At 40.7% G+C, this 19,512-nt stretch overlaps 1 protein-coding gene across 2 annotated transcripts in view; it reads left to right on the top strand.

Moving 5' to 3' along the window:
- Window positions 1–19,512, top strand: part of CRTAC1 (cartilage acidic protein 1) — a 779,202-nt gene that overhangs the window by 410,328 nt on the left and 349,362 nt on the right. For both annotated transcript variants that reach the window (XM_075348409.1, XM_075348410.1), the window contains exon 4: window positions 16,211–16,347. In XM_075348409.1, coding sequence (XP_075204524.1) covers window positions 16,211–16,347 — 137 coding nt within the window. The remainder of the gene's footprint in view (window positions 1–16,210; window positions 16,348–19,512) is intronic.

The following is a 19,512-nucleotide window of genomic DNA, read 5'->3' as shown; positions in this document are numbered from 1 at the left end:
GACCTCAGGTGAACTCAGTGCCGATGAGCACTCCTGAAACAATAAAATAAATCAATATTCTTTCTGTACAGTGACCGCACAGTAAAAACTAACCTGATGATATCAGTAGATCCATTAGGCATCCATGTCAATGCTGTTACTAAAATGGCGCAATACCCTACACTTCAAAGTAAAAAGAAAAAAATACCGAGTGAGACGAATGTCCAAAAAGAACAACAAACCATTCAGCATTGCATAAGTGTCTGAGCAGTAAAATCCTGGAGCAGATTTCGTGGTGGGCCAATCATGCTCACATCTGGCACTGAGCGCCGCGCTAATGAAGTTATTAGAGTAGTTAATTAATTACATATGGTAGGTCTGCTTTCCTGCTTGGTTTCATTACATTTGGAATGACAATCTTATTTTTCAGTGGGTGGACGCTCAGTAGTTTATATTACAAACATGACAAAAAAACTATTGTGCTGAACAAAATGTGCCAAAACAATGGAGAACACGACGTGCACCACATTTTATGGACTTTAGAAACTTTTTATGCCCACCTCAAAAGTTTCTTAAAACTCACATCGGCATACTTCCTCCAGCCCCATAGCAATGCCCGGTGCTCGGTACTCGAAATGATGAGTGAACACTACCATGCTCAAGTGCTCGTCCAACTATTCTTGGTGTGAATCGGATCCCTAAGGGCTCACTCACAGAAGTATCATCTCTCATGCCATAAAATCGGGCCAATTGTGCCAATGACACTGATCAGAGTTTGAGCCGAGTGTCATTTATGGTGATCAGATTCTCTCGTATGTGAGATGAAGGAGAGATTGATTTCTCCATCTTCCCCATTGCCTATATCAGCATATATTGGACTGCACTCTGATGTCACCCGAGTGCAGTCTAATATTTTGCAAGCACCAATGGAGTTGAATGAGTGCACGCGGTCCGATATATGTTGGCAATCACTTATTTTCTTGTTCCGAATTGTCACGAGAAAAAAGAGCCAGTTGGCACTGCTCCGTAAGTCTAACAATGGGCCTAGTGCTATCTGATAAAAGATCATATAGCCCTCGACCGAGTCTAGTTGAGGACAAAAGAATCGCAGCATGCACAACTTTGCCTCCGAGAACCTGGAGGTCCTCAACTATTCAAGTCAATTTGTCCGTGAAAAAAAAATTGAGCCTCCTTCGGATGTCATATTGTCACGCTAGGTACGGGGAAGTATCAAGCGAATGGTGGAAGGGAAACCCTGTGTCTAGAGAAGGGGGAGATGGTGACCATTGACCAAACCTACCGCTGGTCCCTGGGGTCCCTCACCACCCTATATAGGTTTTGCACCTATGCACCAAGCCGGATACCTGACCCTAGATATAGGATTGTGAATAAGGAAGCATCTTCCGAAACGTGTCCCTTGTCCAAAATTTTAACCTTTTTAATATGGATCAATTAAGAAGACTTAAATTTTACCCTAGATGCTGTGCTGGACCTTCATGTTTTTTCCTGACCTTAGATATACCTAGTGCTGGGCCCTAAAGAGAGAACAGGTGGGATGAGCTCTTCATCAACCCCACTAATCACTATAGAAGAAACAAGGAGGACACACACGGGGAAAATGCATGTACTCCTTATCCAGATATGACTCAGGTAGAAGTTCCATAACGATACGACAGAGGAGTACAAGCCACCTGCTTGCAACCAAGGCTTGAATGAACTGAAAATATCAGCAGCACCAGTCCAAGGAAGGAAGCACCAAGAGAATGCTGATGATCAGCAGCTGGGTGGAAGGCAAGTTCCTGCTGGGTCAAAATGGGAGAGAGATGAATCCAACCAATGAATACCGAAAGCAGGAACAATGGAATGTCAGGGAGCATTCTGTGCATCCAAACGCTTTGACCCTCTATGGCCAGAAACCACATGACTGTCACCCATGACATATATTTGTGGACTGACACGATGGAGAAGGTGGAGAATTTTTGTTTTTTAATTGGATCACACTCTGATCAGAGTCTGATTAGCATAATTGGAGCATATGGATAACATACGCTCGTGAGACCCTATTTTTTATGCAGAACATTTTTAAAAAAAGGAGGAAATTTTAAGGTTAAGTTCCCACAATGAGTTTTTTGTGCAAAATGCAGCATCTATCAGTCAAACCAGAGAGGATGGTATTTATAGAAATATATCACTGGGGTAAGGGGGGGGCATCATTTGCCTTTTGGGTGAGAATCTTATTTGCGGCAAGGAAATAAATATGTAGCAGAGATCTGACTTTCCCGTGTAGACATTGTTGGCACGTCCCAATTAAATTGATCATGTTTTATTCAGATCTATATCTTTTGCTTTTCACAACAATAAAATATTGAATGTTCTAATCTTCGGCCGATCAAGCTGCAAAAGTGACTGGCAAGTCAAAATAGCCAGCGTTTAACGATCCATTAGCCGGGCGCTTTGTGTTGTGACTGCTGGCGGTTTACTGTTAATTATCTGGTGTAATGATGGAGAGGCGGTAATTACCTGGAGTCGGATGGAAAACTCTGTTGTGTGGGTTTCTGTGCTGTACACACAGCTCTTACAAAAATATATAAAAGGATTGTAAATATCATTTATTTTAATTTTTATTTATGTAGTGTTTATATTCCTGAATGATAACGTTCCCTGTGGCTTCAGACTAAATGGAAACCTTAGAAAAATGTAAAAAATTTGCATTGCTTACCTTCTACTGCCTCTGTGCTGCACTGTCTATTGCTTGCTGCAGAATGAGTTAACTGAGGATCTGTCAGTGAGCTCGTTCTGATGGAGTTTATAACTTTTTTCATCTTTTTTTTGAGCATCTCTCAATTTATTTCAATGAGGTCCCTGGAGAAAGGGGTAATTTCAGATACTTTCTAGTCTATGGCGGAGATGGAGTAACCCCTAATGCAGTTAAGGATTTAACGATATAGATACCTTTTGATGGCAATTACTTCAATGTATATAGTTTAGGGAAAAAATATTTTTTGCAATTGGGTTTGGTTAAAAATTGTGAACTATTTACCTTCTATAGCCTTTGTGCTGCACTGTCTATTGCTTATTCCAGCATGAGTTAACTGAGAATCTGTCAGTGAGATTGTTCAGATGGAGGTTATAACTTTTTAATATTTTTCTGAGCATCACTCAACTGATTTATGTTTAAAACCCACTTCAAAGTTAAACTGAACTTTCACACGGTCATTAATCCACTGAGGGATCAGTAAATGGCTAAAACAAAGAGGCTTGGTGCCAGCTACTCCGTGTTCCAGATCCTCTTCTCACTCTGCTTCTTTATTCATCTATTTTCCTCTCCCTTTTTTCCTTGTCTCTTCCTCTTCTCTCACTCTTTCTTTGCTCTTCTCTTTTCCTCTCTCCCTCTTCCCCTGGTCTCTTCCTCTCTTTTTTGTCCTTCCCTCTATTCTTCCTCTTTTCACTCTGTTTATTTGCTCTTCTCTTGTCCATTTCTCCCTCTTCCCCTCTTTTTTTGTCCTTTCCTCTGCTCTTCCTCTTCTCACTCTGTGTCTTTGCTCATCATTTTTCCTCTCTCCCTCTCCCTTGTCTCTTCCCCTCTTTTTTGTCCTTCCCTCTATTCTTCCTCTTTTCACTCTGTTTCTTTGCTCATCTCTTTTCCGCTCTCCCTCTTCCCCTTGTCTCTTCCCCTCTTTTTTTTGTCCTTCCTCTGTTCTTCCTCTTTGCATTCTTTCTTTGCTCATCTCTTTTCCTCTCTCCCTCTTTCTCTGGTCTCTTCTCTTTTTGTGTATTTCCCTCTGTTCTTCCTCTTCTCTCTCTGTTTCTTTGCTGATCTCTTTTCCTCTCTTCTTCTTTCCCTTTTCTCTACCCTTCTTTTTTGTCCTTCCCTCTGTTTTTCCTCTTATCACTCTGTTTCTTTGCTCATCTCTTTTCCTCTCTTCCTCTTTCCCTTTTCTCTTCCCTTCTTTTTTGTCCTTCCCTCTGTTCTTCCTCTTATCACTGTTTCTTTGCTCTTCTCTTTTCCTCTCTCCCTCTTCCCCTCTTTTTTGTCCTTCCCTCTATTCTTCCTCTTTTCACTCTGTTTCTTTGCTCATCTCTTTTCCGCTCTCCCTCTTCCACTTGTCTCTTCCCCTCTTTTTTTTGTCCTTCCTCTGTTCTTCCTCTATGCATTCTTTCTTTGCTCATCTCTTTTCCTCTCTCCCTCTTTCTCTGGTCTCTTCTCTTTTTGTGTATTTCCCTCTGTTCTTCCTCTTCTCTCTCTGTTTCTTTGCTGATCTCTTTTCCTCTCTTCTTCTTTCCCTTTTCTCTTCCCTTCTTTTTTGTCCTTCCCTCTGTTTTTCCTCTTATCACTCTGTTTCTTTGCTCATCTCTTTTCCTCTCTCCCTCTTTCTCTGGTCTCTTCTCTTTTTGTGTATTTCCCTCTGTTCTTCCTCTTCTCTCCCTGTTTCTTTGCTGATCTCTTTTCATCTCTTCCTCTTTCCCTTTTCTCTTCCCTTCTTTTTTGTCCTTCCCTCTGTTTTTCCTCTTATCACTCTGTTTCTTTGCTCATCTCTTTTCCTCTCTTCCTCTTTCCCTTTTCTCTTCCCTTCTTTTTTGTCCTTCCCTCTGTTCTTCCTCTTATCACTGTTTCTTTGCTCTTCTCTTTTCCTCTCTCCCTCTTCCCCTCTTTTTTGTCCTTCCCTCTATTCTTCCTCTTTTCACTCTGTTTCTTTGCTCATCTCTTTTCCGCTCTCCCTCTTCCACTTGTCTCTTCCCCTCTTTTTTTTGTCCTTCCTCTGTTCTTCCTCTATGCATTCTTTCTTTGCTCATCTCTTTTCCTCTCTCCCTCTTTCTCTGGTCTCTTCTCTTTTTGTGTATTTCCCTCTGTTCTTCCTCTTCTCTCTCTGTTTCTTTGCTGATCTCTTTTCCTCTCTTCTTCTTTCCCTTTTCTCTTCCCTTCTTTTTTGTCCTTCCCTCTGTTTTTCCTCTTATCACTCTGTTTCTTTGCTCATCTCTTTTCCTCTCTTCCTCTTTCCCTTTTTCTCTACCCTTCTTTTTTGTCCTTCCCTCTGTTTTTCCTCTTCTTACTCTTTCTTTGCTGATCTCTTTTCCTCCCTCCCTCTTTCCCTTTTCTCTTCCCTTCTTTTTTGTCCCTCCTCTGTTCTTCCTCTTCTCACTCTTTTTGTTTGCTCGTCTCTTTTCCTCTCTCCCTCTTTCCATTGTCTCTTCCCCTCTTTTTTTGTCCTTCCTCTGTTCTTCCTCTTCTCACTCTGTTTCTTTGCTTGTCTCTTTTCCTCTCTCCCTCTTTCCCTGGTGTCTTCTCCTCTTTTTTTGTCCTTCTGTTCTTCCTCTTCTCACTCTTTTTCTCTGCTCGTCTCTTTTCCTCTCTCCCTCTTCCCCATGTCTCTTCTCTTTTTTGTCCTTCCTCTGTTCTTCCTCTTCTCACTCTGTTTCTTTGCTCGTCTCTTTTCCTCTCTCCCTCTTCCCCATGTCTCTTCTCTTTTTTGTCCTTCCTCTGTTCTTCCTCTTCTCACTCTGTTTCTTTGCTTGTCTCTTTTCCTCTCTCCCTCTTCCCCATGTCTCTTCTCTTTTTTGTCCTTCCCTCTGTTCTTCCTCTTCTCACTCTGTTTCTTTGCTTGTCTCTTTTCCTCTCTCCCTCTTTCCTTTATCTCTTCCCTCTTTCTCACCCTTCCCTCCGTCCTCGCTCTCTGTTCTCTCCTGCTCTCTATCTTTTATATTAGACGGAGTAATGAGGAAACATTGTTGCGGCATAAAAAAGAGAAATCTAGAAGATAATTCTATTTTTGCCGGAATGTTCTATATTTATTCTCTGCCTGATGTTTACACCTGAGAAGCATTGATGAAATTATCAGCGGAGGAATCCGGCAGCGTCTTTATTACTCTATAAGAAAATATTATTAATATTTATTCTTCACATCGGCGGGCCGGCTATAGACCGCAGCCAAGATGATGTAGTATCAGAGGGAGAGGCAGAAGCAAGATATCATACTAGTATCATCCAACATTTATCCATCCGTCCTTCTATCCATCCATCCTTCTATCCATCCAGCTGTGTATCCATCCATCTATAAATTCATCCATCATCTGTCCATCATTTTATCCATCATTTTATCCATCCAGCCGTCTATGCATCCATCCATTTATCTATCCATCCAGCCATCCTTCTATACATCTAGACTTCTATCCATCCAGCCCTAAATAAATAAAATAAATAGATAAATCTTTATTTTTATATAGCGGTAACATATTCTGCAGCGCAGTCCCCATTGGGGCTCACAATTCCCTATCTGTATGTCTTTGGAAACTTATATCCATTCAACCTTCTATCCATCCATCCAGCTATCCATCCAACCTTCTATTCATCCAGCCTTCTATCCATCCAGCCATCCATCCATCTATCCATCCATCCATCTATCCATCCATCCATCCATCCATCCATCTATCCATCCATCCATTCATCCATCTATATATCCATCTATCCATCCATCCATCCATCCATCTATCCATCCATCCATCCATCCATCTATCCATGCATCCATCCATCCATCTATCCATCCATCCATCCATCCATCTATCCATGCATCCATCCATCAATCTATCCATCCATCCTTCTATTAATCCAGCCTTCTATCCATCCAGCCATCCATCTATCTATCCATCTATCCATCCATCCATTCATTCATCCAGCTATACATCCATCCATCCATCCATCTATCCATCCATCCATCCTTCTATTCATCCAGCCTTCTATCCTTCCTTCTATCCATCATTCTATCCATCCATCCATCAATCTATCCATCCATCCTTCTAACCATCCATCCTTCTATCCATCCTTCTATAAATCCATCCATCCATCCTTCTATTCATCCAGCCTTCTATCCATCAATCCATCCATCCATCCAGCTATCCATCCAGCTGTCTATCCATCCATCTATAAATCCATCCATCATCTATCCATCATTGTACCCATCCATCCATCTATATATCCATCCATTATCCATTCATCCAGCCTTCTATCCATCCAGCCGTCTATCCTTCCTTCTATCCATCATTCTATCCATCCATCCATCATTCTATCCATCCATCCATCCTTCTATCCATCCTTCTATCCATCCATCTATCCATCCTTCTATTTATCCAGCCTTCTATCCATCCATCCTTCTATTCATCCAGCCTTCTATCCATCCATCCATCCATCCAGCTATCCATCCAGTCTTCCATCCATCCATCCTTCTATTCATCCAGCCTTCTATCCATCCATCCATCTATCCATCCATCCAGCTATCCATCCATTTATCCATTCATCCATTTATCCATCCATCCAGCTGTCTATCCATCCATCTATATATCCATCCATCATCTATTCATCCAGCCTTCCATCCATCCATCCTTCTATTCATCCAGCCTTCTATCCATCCATCCATCTATCCATCCATCCAGCTATCCATCCATTTATCCATTCATCCACTTATCCATCCATCCAGCTGTCTATCCATCCATCTATATATCCATCCATCATCTATTCCTCCAGCCTTCTATCCATCCATCCATCCAGCCTTCTATCCATCCATCTATCCATCCATCCATCCTTCTATCCATCCATCCATATCAGATCGGTCTGTTATATATCCATCTATCTGTCTCTTCTTGAGGAGGGTTCGGTATGATGTTCGGAGTCGCTTTTACCCTTTAGTCTTGGCGTGCTGCCTCTTTCCCCTTGGAATATACATTTTTGCACATTTGGGTAATCATCCTGGGATTTGCACTTACAATGAATACCATTGAATGAATGCCAATAATGGATTATTACACTTGTAGTACCAATTTTCACCACTATGAGCAGCAAATACAATCTCCACACTACACGGGAACGTATTACGGCTGTGGCAGAGGGGCTGCCACCTGTAGTTGATGCATGGCTGCTTTCTCCCAGGAACAGCATCACATGGGCTCTATCTGCAGTTGCAGCTTTAACGTGAATGGGTTGTAATACCAGATCCAACCATGGACAAGAGGGGCGCTATTTCAGTAACAAAGCAGCCTTATATTCCTATTCCTATCCTTTGAGGCCTCCTGAAATGCAAACCCAGTGTATCGAGTCTACAATATTAAATACAGAGCTCATAACTTTTAATGCACCTGGAGCTGGATGACTTTTTTCTTGTATCCAGGCTTTTTTACATTGTCCTCAAATATATCCAAGAAAGAGTTATTAAACCTCATGGATATAATAAACCAGATGTGACGGCAATGGATACGGGGTGGTACACGATGGGCGAGGATAGACCCATTAGTTTGATGAGATTTCTCCCTCGCAGGTAAGTAACCGCTACTTTGTATCCTGTGACTGAGAGAGAACACGCTCCACTGTGTGTAAGAGGACGTCTCAATTATAGATTCCCATAGAAGCGGGATTGTCCGGCTTGTACGCTCTGGGGGGCAGTGACAGGACGGTGCTTTACGGCGGAAAAGCCCAAAGTGTTCGTCTCACAGATCAATACAGCTACACAAATTTACTGATCGGCTGTTAATCTGCGAAATCCAAGCGCTCGGATGGCTGCGTCCTTCACATCTCACAATCCGAGGTTCACACTTTACCTTTTGTATCTTAAAGGGATTGCCAACCTCTGGGGAGATATATATTTTTTTTTACTTTAATGCATGTATTTGGGGCTAGAAATCATTTTTGCAATTGGCTTTCATTAAAAAAAATTGCACCGTTTGGCTTTTACAGGTTTTTTATTTTTCTGCATATTCAGTTTTGATGAGGTCTGAAGCAAAATTTTGAAGGAAACCCAATGACAACAATGATTTTTAGCCAAAAATACATGCATCTAATTCAGAAAAAAAATATTGTCCTCAATAGTGGACACCCCCTTTAACAACAAATCCAAGTAGATTCCAAGAATATCAAACTTATTGTCTATTATTCTTCTTCTAATTATTATTATTAATAATAATAAAATTGAGCCACTTCATGACCAGGCAGTTTTCCATTCTTAAGCAACCTACAAAAATGTCAGAGACTATAGATATGTAAAAAATAATATTTTATTCAATGAGAACAGGTTTTGTCAGGTGAAACGCACGTCAGGGTGGGTGAGCTCTTGGAAGCTACTATCACACAACCCGCACTCATGGCTGCAGGTAGTTATACTGTCATATCTGATGTACTGCTATGTGCTTTTGGTAGTTATCTACATATTGTGCTGCCATTTCTGTCTATTTCTTACAATAATGGGTCTCCATATATGTATGTAGCTGTATGTGTTCCTATTAGGTACACTATTCTGGTGGAAGATGTTCTATATATCTTTTTGCTCACCACATATTAGGCTGCATTTATTACTTTTTATTCATGGTTGTATTTTCATGCGTTTTTATATGGATGTTGTTTGCATATACGCATGTGGACTGGGTAATGCATACTGTTGATTATATTCACTCTTTGATGATGTTTTTGGTTTGCATTGTCCACATGTGTATGACTGCAGATTGACCTTTTAGGCTCCCTCTTTGGGTTTCGCTGTAGAATAGTGCATTGCACACTGTTTCTGTATTGCACAGGTATTTATACCTCTGGCCATTCATATTTATTAGGGTTAATTATAGTGCTGGGTGTGTGACCTCATTATTTAGCCCCTTTTTTCAGTCTCTATTATCTATGTTTTCTGTGTTTTAAATCTCACTCCCCCCCACCCTCCTCCTTTTGTCTTTTCCCCTTCTGTGGGAAAGTATACAAATATATTTATACTAGCTGTAGTACCCAGCATTGCCCGGGATAGTAACTGTCTCTGTCTCTCTCCCAGCCTCCGTCTGTCTCCCTTTCTGTCTCTTTCTCTCTTTGTTTATCTGTCTCTTTCCCAGTCTGTCTCTCTTTCTCTCTCTGTCTCCTTGTCTGTCTCCTTCCATGTTTGTCTGTTTCTTCCCCGTCTGTCTGTCTCTCTCTCTTTACCTTTCTGTCTCTTTCCCTGTCTGTCTCTTTGTCTGTGTGTCCCTACCTGTCTCTGTCTGTCTGTATCTTTCTCTGTCTGTCTCTCTCTTTCCCTGTCTGTCTCTCTCTTTCCCTGTCTGTCTCTTTCCCTGTTTGTCGCTTTCCCTGTTTGTCTTTTTGCCTGTGTCTGTCTCTTTGTTTCTCTGTCTGTCTCTTTGTCTGCCTCTTTCTCTGTCTGTCTATTTCCCTGTCTGTCTCTTTCCCTGTCTGTCTCTTTCCCTGTATCTCTCCCTGCCTCTTTGTCTCTCTGTCTGTCTGTCTCTTTCCCTGTCTCTGTCTGTCTCTTTCCCTGGCTGCATTGTGACATGCCAACATTCCATATAAGGGCGTGGCTGCACATTCTTCTGAAGTTCTGGCTGCATTGTGACTCCCAGCTCCATTGGCTTTAATGGAGGAAGGGGTTTTTTTTGCGAATAACTGTAAAGTGGTTAAAAGTGGGGTTAAATTTTCCCGTCAAAACTTAGTCTATGGCATTCTCTCAGTCATATGAGGTGTCTGTGAAAAATGTGATTGTAAATGTGACAGTGCAGATTCCTTTAGCAGACACACACACACACACACACACACACACACACACACACACATACACTCATCTTTATATAATAGATGTGAGGATTATGCATTGAATAGATATTATTTGTTACATATCTATAGTCCCTGACATTTGTGTAGGTTGCTTCAGTTGTAGTTTATCGGGGATTCTTTTTACATTTGGAGGACATTAGTAAGTTATATGCTTAGTTTTCCGTTGTTGTGTGTTTGTTTGTTTTTTCCTCCCCTTCTTCTCAGAGCTGTGGTTTTTGTTTTCCTATCTTTTAAGCCCCTGACTGTCATGGCACCTAAAAGCAGTTGCATCGCGAGGTGCATCTATTAAAACAGCAAGTTCTGATTGATGATAAAGTGGATACCTGCAGTGTGGAGCGAGTTCATCTCATCCCGCTCCCTGGACCAGCACATTGAGGGGGGTATACAATATGCAAACATGGCACATATTGGGAAGGATTTAAAAATAATAAAACATTGCCCCGCTCTAAAAATCTGTGCCTCGTGCGCATGGTGCAGTTTTTGATGCGTTTTTTTTTTTGTGTAGTTTATCGTATATTTTTTTGCCCCCATCTACATCCTTATCCCAGCAAAGTCTATGAGAAATCGGAAGTTTCCTTGCAGTTTTTGGTGCAGAAAAAAGAAGCCACATGTCGACTGTTGGTGCGTTTTTCCTGCACTTTTTAGCCCTTCCAGCCACTGAATACACTAAAAAACACACAAAAAAGCACCAAAAGCACATAAAAAAGCATGCTGTTTTTGGTGCGTTTTTCGACCGCAAGGTGCCTTTTTTGATATGCGTGCATATACCCTTAGGCCTTGTACACACAGGGTTTTTCCTTGCTTTTTTCAATCAATAGAAAGTAAAGAGAAATCATCCCAACAAAGTCTATGGGAATCCTGACTTGCTGTGTACACGTTGCTTCTTTTTCAGTTGCTTTTTTTCTTGCTGAAAAAAGAAGCGATGTGTCAAATGTTTCTGCTTTTTTCCCTATCTCAATAGATAAAAAGAAGCATGAAAAGGAGGGAAAAAAGTGCTCACAGAGCTTTTTTTTCTTGCTTTTTTTAACCGATAAAAAGCAAGGAAAATGCATGCCAGCAAAGTCTATGAAAATCCTGACTTGTTGTGCCCACAGTGCTTCTTTTTTCCTTGCTTTTTTTGTTGCTGAAAAAAGAAGCGACATGTCAATTGTTTCTGTTTTTTTCCCCCTATCTCAATACATAAGAAGCATGAAAAGAAGCATGAAAAAGACCATGAAAGAAGCATAAAAAGAAGCATGAAAAAGACCATGAAAGAAGCATGAAAACATGAAAAGAAGCATGTACAAAAGCATGACAGAAGCATGAAAAGAAGCACAAATAAAGGAACTTTTTTGTGCTGAAAAAAGGGGGGGAAAAAGCTGTTTTTTTCCTGCTAAAACATGCTTTTATGTGTGCTGAAAAAAAGCATTGTGAGCACACTGTGCCCACAGTGCTTCTTTTTTTTTTCCAGCACAAAAAATGCTTTTTTTGTGCTTTTTTTCATGCTTTCATGCTTTTTTCATGCTTTTCATGATTTTTTCGTGCTTCTTTCCATGCTTTTTTATATGCTTGTTTCATGCTTTTTTCATGCTTTTTTCATGCTTCTTTTCATGCTTCTTTTTATGCTTTTTTCATGCTTTTTTCATGCTTCTTCTTATGAATTGAGATAGGAGAAAAAGCAGAAACAATTGACATGCTGCTTCTTTCTACAACAACAAAAAAAAGGAAGAAAAAAAAAAAGCAAAAACAAAAAGCAAGAAAAAAAAAAAGAAGCAAAGTGTGTACAGCAAGTCAGGATTCTCATAGACTTTGCTGGGATGCATATTCCTTGCTTTTTATTCGTTAAATAAAGCAAAGAAAAAAGCATGATGAAAAGCCCGTCACACACTTTTTAGGCAGTATTGTTTGCCTGGATTTTTTTCATATTTTTATAGCAGCATTTTTTTCTTATTTTTTTTGGAGAGGGGGAGGGTCACAGCTGATACTCTAAGCTAAATGCACCTGAATTCTGTCTTAGGCTATGTTCGCACGTTGCGTTTTTTACCGCGTTTCTGCAGCGTTTTCAGCAGCAGCGTTTTTGCGCTAAAACGCATGCGTTTTTGATTCCCAGCAAAGTCTATGGGAAAAGCAGAAATCCTGTCTGTACTTTGCTTTTTTTTCTGCAGCGTTTAATTTGCATATTTGTGGTCAAAAACCATGCTGAAAAAGAAGCAGCATGTCAGTTGTTTTTGCCATTTCTGCAGCGTTTCCTTAACATTGGAGTCAATGAGAAATGGCAAAATGCAACCAAAATCACAATTCCTGCGTTTTTCATGCTTTTTACCTGCTTTTCCACTGCGTTTTTGGCTCCAAAAACGCATGCTTTTCTGGCCAAATATTAATGGGTTCTAATGTTCCTTTACACACACACAATAACCGAAAATTTAAATGTTACAAAATAATAAACTTTACCTATTTTTCTGTTAAAATGTGTATAACCACTATTATATCATTAAAATTGATAATTTTCCATATAGTTTTATTAAAAGTTAATTTTATACTTTTTTTTCTCTTTTTTCATTCTTTTTGACTATTTCAACTTTATTTCTCAGTGTCTTGATCTACAAAACGCATCTGCAGAAACGCAGGTGAAAACGCAGGTAAAAAGCGCTGAAAACGCACTAAAAACGCGGTAAATACGCATGCGTTTTTAGCGCTAAAAAATGGTCAAAAGCCAAGGGAAATAAAACGTGCAGAAAAAACTGCAGGTACTCCGACGCAACGTGCGAACATAGCCTTAGTTTCCACCCTGAAAAAAAAAGTCGTACATACCTTCCACTACATTCATCGTGTGTTTTTAGACTTTTTTTTTTTTATTCTCTCTACAGGAGGTGTGAGTTAATGGAAAGAAATTGTGACTATAGAAATGATTGTAGCAAAATAAGACATAAACTAAGACTAGGAGATGACCTCTCTTGTAAAACCAAGTTGTAAAAAATGTATAAAAACATAAATATGGGGTGACGTAGGACAGTTGTTTGGTAAAAATTAAGGCTATGTGCGCACGTGTGCATTTTTCATGCCTTTTACGCTGCGTATTGCACTGCAACGTAAATGCATGCGTCCTGCGTCCCCTGCACAATCAATGAAGATTGTGCATAATCCATCCGCACGTTGCGTTTGAGAGTGCAGCGATTTGGATGCTGAAATTTTGATCCAAAACGTTGCGCTTAAAAAAGCAGCATGTCACTTATTTGGATGCTGCTCCCACTGTCTATGGCACTGCCAAATCGCTGCAGATTTTTCAGCAAATTCAAGTAAAAAAATGCCTATGAAATACTCAATAGATATTAAAAAATGGGAAACCTAAAGGTAAAAAAACGCTGCAAAGTGCTCAGAGAATGCAAGGCAGACGGCACGCTGGAAAAAAACTCCAACAAAAAAAATACAAATAAATTGGAAAAGAAAATCCACCTAACAAAAGCAGCGTGTGTATTGAATTTAATGTCTTCCTATCAACTCACTGCAAACATCTGAACTGAGGGGTTTTTTTTTGTCACAAAAAAAGTGAACAACGATTCAGAAATGTGTAAAGACACCATATGGCTATTGTTAGGCAAGCTGCTGAGTTAAGAATGGAGAGCGGACGGCTTCTGGCTATGTGCGCACTAGAAAATGGACTTTTCTTAAGAACAATCCGCACCCTCTGGCAGGATTCCGCACCCGCGTATTTGACGCGTTTGTGCCGCAGATTTTCCGCAGGTTGGTCCCTGCGGTTTTTACTATTATCTATGGCAAAAACCACAGGTACCTGCAGAAAAGAAGTGACACGCTCATTAATTCCGCAGCGGAAATTCCGCGGGTATAAAAAAATGCAGTTTTTTTTATACCCATAGGTTTTGCTGGGGAATGACTGCAGCAAATCTGCAGCAAAATCCGCGGTAAATCCACAGCGTGCGCACAGGGCCTCTGGGAAGAATGATCAGATCACTGCTTTTACCTGTGGAACATTTTCCGAACCATGAAGCGATTAAAAGATGTGACAAAAATAAGACAGAAGATGTGCAGAACAATCTCAGCTTCTTCAGGGGGATCCCGGGTGGAATCTGCCTGAAACAGACATTGTCTGCACATAACTATATAGCGCTAAAAGGAAAGATGTAGTAAGCAATGGATCCATGACAAATCCATCAAATGTGCTGAGGTTTATTAAAGGGGTGTTCTCTGTTCTGGATCCCCACCTGTTGGCCAAAGAGAAGAGCAGTTACAAGGGGCGTCTCATTTTGGAGGACCAGTCCACCATTAATGGGAAAAGGCATAGTGTAACGATTAATTTCCCCTGTGAAAGCGCTTTAGGAAAATTGAACAGTTACTTAGATTACAATTGGGCATGTATCCATAGGGCGACACTTTGTGAGCGGTTTATCCATGCGGCAACATCCTAACAAGAACCATCAGTCTTTTTATAGGTCTTCCAGTTTAACCCCTTAATAACATGGCAATTTTTCGTTTTTGCCCTTTCATTTTTTCTCCCTATTTTTCCAATAGTTTTTTTATTTTTCCATTTACATAACCGTGTGACTAGTTGTTTTTTGCAGGATGACTTGTACTTTCGAATGACTTCATTTATTTTATCATATGATGTAATTATAAGCAGGAATAAAATTCCAAATGTGGAAAAATGCAAAAAAAAATGGCAGCCAGACTGGCTTGCAAAGTCTCCTTAAGGAGAATAGTGTTCCCCTGTGGTCCCCACATAGCTTTCTCATGAGCCAGATCAGACACCCTCATACTTTGCACTGACGAGGGGCAAGCACTCCGAAACACCATGTCTGCAAATTGGGATTCTGATCTGGCTTATATATCCTGAGTCATATTGCAAAGGATTGTTAAAAATCCACTTGCGACTTTTAGGATCGCTACTTCCAATAGGTGGCGCTGCGCTAGAGTTTGTCTCCTTTACTGGAGAGACAATTTGCAAAAAAAAGTGAAATTCTGCAATTTTTTTTTTATATTATCATTATTTACAACATGTCTGTCATGACATCCCATCAGAGCCAATGGGAGTGGGGAATAATGTTCTCTCCGCCAGCGCAGAGATTGACAGCGGGATTTAACTGGTTAACAGATGCGGTCGAATCTCCTATCCACCTGCGGGTGTTAGAGGCAGGTTACGTATGAGCAGATCAGCCGTCATGTGTGGGGAAAGATGCAGGCTCAGTGTGCGAGCCCGCATCAAAGGCAGGGGCATGGCCAGTGATGTACATAGCATGTCATGGGTCATTTAGTTTAATCCCATAAATATTAATAAGATGCTCAAGAATCATAATTGTGTCTTAATAAAAAAGAGCCATAGCATAAGTTGGCATATGTGCAAATGCCTGACCCATTCCCATACAAAAATACAGAAACAAAATCCATAGCATACGTTGGTATAGATGCAATAGTAATACATGTAAATAACATAGGGTGCTCTAGACACTTCGTGATGGGGCGCTGTTTTTCAGATGCATGAAGGTGTTAGCGCTGGGATCCACATCTTTCAGACACTTATGATAATTCCTGTCCAGACTAGAAGAGACAGTCTGTCCATACAAGGAACCTCAGGGGCGTGTGCTGTGGTTTGGAAGTATATTCCACTGTTTTGAAGAATATGGTGAATGGGACATCTGCTGAACCTTTTTTTCACCTTCAGCTTTTTTTTCGCAGGTATGGCCACATACTCCGACAAGCTGTTTAAGTTTCGGAATGGCCGCTGGGAAGATTTACTGAGCGATGACATCAATATCCGCAGGGGAGTTGCCAATCGGTTTGCTGGGCGCTCAGTGGCCTGCATCGATAGAAAGGTAAAGGGAGCCTCACCGCTCTGTAATTACTCATCATTGAATTGCCAGGACTCAATGTGTACAATACTAGAGGTCATTATTATCAGGAGGGAGACTGGGGTCATTATTATAAGGAGGGACACGTTATGTAAATAAAAGCTTATAATCTGATTTTAAATTCATCCATTGGTTTTATAAATTACTCTTTTGAAAACTGAAAGCCTGCCAAATTCGGTTTAGGTTTTGAAAATAAAGTTGCTGCAAAGCTGAAATATTGATCATTTAATGAACACAGAATGGTCAGATTTTGGCAAGACAAAAGTTTTGTCGCCCACAGAAAGTAATGTGAAATTCAAACAAATAATTAACTTCTAATACAATGATATGTTGCATAACATTGGTGAATGAAGTTGTGGTGCTATTAGAGCCATATTTAATATTTTGTGAGACTTCCATGAGCTTGAAGGACTGCATCCATGCGGTTCAACAATGATTCATACAATTTATTGATGAAGTCACCAGGAATAGCAAAGAATGAGTCTTACATGCCTCCCAGAGTTCATCTAGATTCTTTGGATTTGTCTTCCAAGCTTCCTCTTTCATCCTACCCCAAACATGCTCAGTGATCTTCATGTCTGGTGACTGGGCTGGCCAGTCCTTGAGCACCTTGATCTTCGTTTCCAGGAGGAACTTTGTTGTAGAGATGGATGTATGAGATGGAGCACCATCCTGCTGCAGAATCTGACCCCTTTTATGATTGGGAATGTAAGCGGTAGCTAATACTTCTTGATATTTTAGGCTATTGATATTGCCTTCCACCTTGCAAATGTTTTGCACACCCCCATACTGAATGTAACCACAGACCATAATAATAATGACCCCTAGGGATACTAGGGGTCATTCTTATAAGGAAGAACACTAGGAGTCATTAATATAAGGAGAGACACTAGGGGTCATTATTTTAAGGAAGGACACTAGGGGGTCACTATTATTAAAAAGGGACACTAGGGGTCATTATTATTATAAGGGGGGACACTAGGGGTCATTATTATAAGGGGGGACACTAGGGGTCATTATTACAAGGGGGGACACTAGGGGTAATTATTATAAGGAGGGACACTAGGGGTCATTATTACAAGTGGGAACACTAGGGGTAATTATTATAAGGAGGGACACTAGGGGACATTATTATAATGGGGGACACTAGGGGTCATTATTATAAGGAGGGACACTAGGGGTCATTATTATAAGGAAGGACACTGGCGTCATTATTACAAGGGGGGACACTAGGGGTAATTATTCTAAGGAGGGACACTGGGGGTCATTATTATAAGGAAGGATACTAGGGGTCATTATTATAAGGAGGGACACTAGGGGTCATTATTATAAGGAAGGATACTAGGGGTCATTATTATAAGGAAGGACACTAGGGGTCATTATTATAAGGAGGACACTAGGGGTCATTATTATAAGGAGGGACACTAGGGGTCATTATAAGGAGGGACACTGGGGGTCATTACTATAAGGAGGGACACTAGGGGACATTATTATAAGGAGAGACACTAGGGGTCATTATTATAAGGGGGAACACTAGGGGTCATTATTATAAGGAGGGACACTAGGGGTCATTATTATAAGGGGGGACACTAGGGGTCATTATTATAAGGAGGGACACTAGGGGTCATTATTATAAGGAAGGACACTAGGGGTCATTATTATAAGGAGGGACACTAGGGGGGGTCATTATTATAAGGAGGGAGACTAGGGGTCATTATTATAAGGAGGGACACTAGGGGTCATTATTATAAGGAAGGACACTAGGGGTCATTATTATAAGGAGGGACACTAGGGGTCATTATTATAAGGAGGGACACTAGGGGTCATTATTATAAGGAGGGACACTAGGGGTCATTATTATAAGGAGGGACACTAGGGGTCATTATTATAAGGAGGGACACTAGGGGTCATTATTATAAGGAGGGACACTAGGGGTCATTATTATAAGGAGGAACAATAGGGGTCATTATTATAAGGAAGGACACTAGGGGTCATTATTATAAGGAGGGACACTAGGGGTCATTATTATAAGGAGGACACTAGGGGTCATTATTATAAGGAGGGACACTAGGGGTCATTATTATAAGGGGGAACACTAGGGGTCATTATTATAAGGAGGGACACTAGGGGTCATTATTATAAGGAGGGACACTAGGGGTCATTATTATAAGGAGGGACACTAGCGGTCATTATTATAAGGGGGGGCACTAGGGGTCATTATTATAAGCAGGGACACTAGGGGTCATTATTATAAGCAGGGACACTAGGGGTCATTATTATAAGGAGGCACACTAGGGGTCATTATTATAAGGAGGGACACTAGGGGTCATTATTATAAGGAAGGACACTAGGGGTCATTATTATAAGGAGGGACACTAGGAGTCATTATTATACGGAGGGACACTAGGGGTCATTATTATAAGGAGGGACACTAGGGGTCATTATTATAAGGAGGGACACTAGGGGTCATTATTATAAGGGGGAACACTAGGGGTCATTATTATAAGGAGGGAGACTAGGGGTCATTATTATAAGGAGGGACACTAGGGGTCATTATTATAAGGAAGGACACTAGGGGTCATTATTATAAGGAGGGACACTAGGGGTCATTATTATAAGGAGGGACACTAGGGGTCATTATTATAAGGAGGGACACTAGGGGTCATTATTATAAGGAGGGACACTAGGGGTCATTATTATAAGGAGGGACACTAGGGGTCATTATTATAAGGAGGGACACTAGGGGTCATTATTATAAGGGGGACACTAGGGATCATTATTATAAGGAGGGACACTAGGGGTCATTATTATAAGGAGGGACATTAGGGGTCATTATTATAAGGTGGAGCTCATACGTTGTGTCCATTACCAGTCTAGTGATATCACTGTGTGCATTACTCTTTTTATCTATTCTTATACAGTATATGTTGGGTTCTGGCCACATTGCTGTTTCTTTTCATTTATTGTAGTCTTTCCAAAGCAATTTTGGACATCTCAATAGCGTAAAAACACTGGAGTGAGATTCTATTCTATAAATAATGGAATCCAAAAAAGCACTTGATGCGGATGAATATTTTCTGTATTCATTGCTTCCTATGACAGATGGGCGCCGGCTATTTTTGGATCCAT

Source organism: Anomaloglossus baeobatrachus, chromosome 5, assembly GCF_048569485.1.
Source record: "Anomaloglossus baeobatrachus isolate aAnoBae1 chromosome 5, aAnoBae1.hap1, whole genome shotgun sequence".
Lineage (NCBI taxonomy): Eukaryota > Metazoa > Chordata > Amphibia > Anura > Aromobatidae > Anomaloglossus > Anomaloglossus baeobatrachus.
This window is presented reverse-complemented; position numbering and strand designations above follow the sequence as displayed.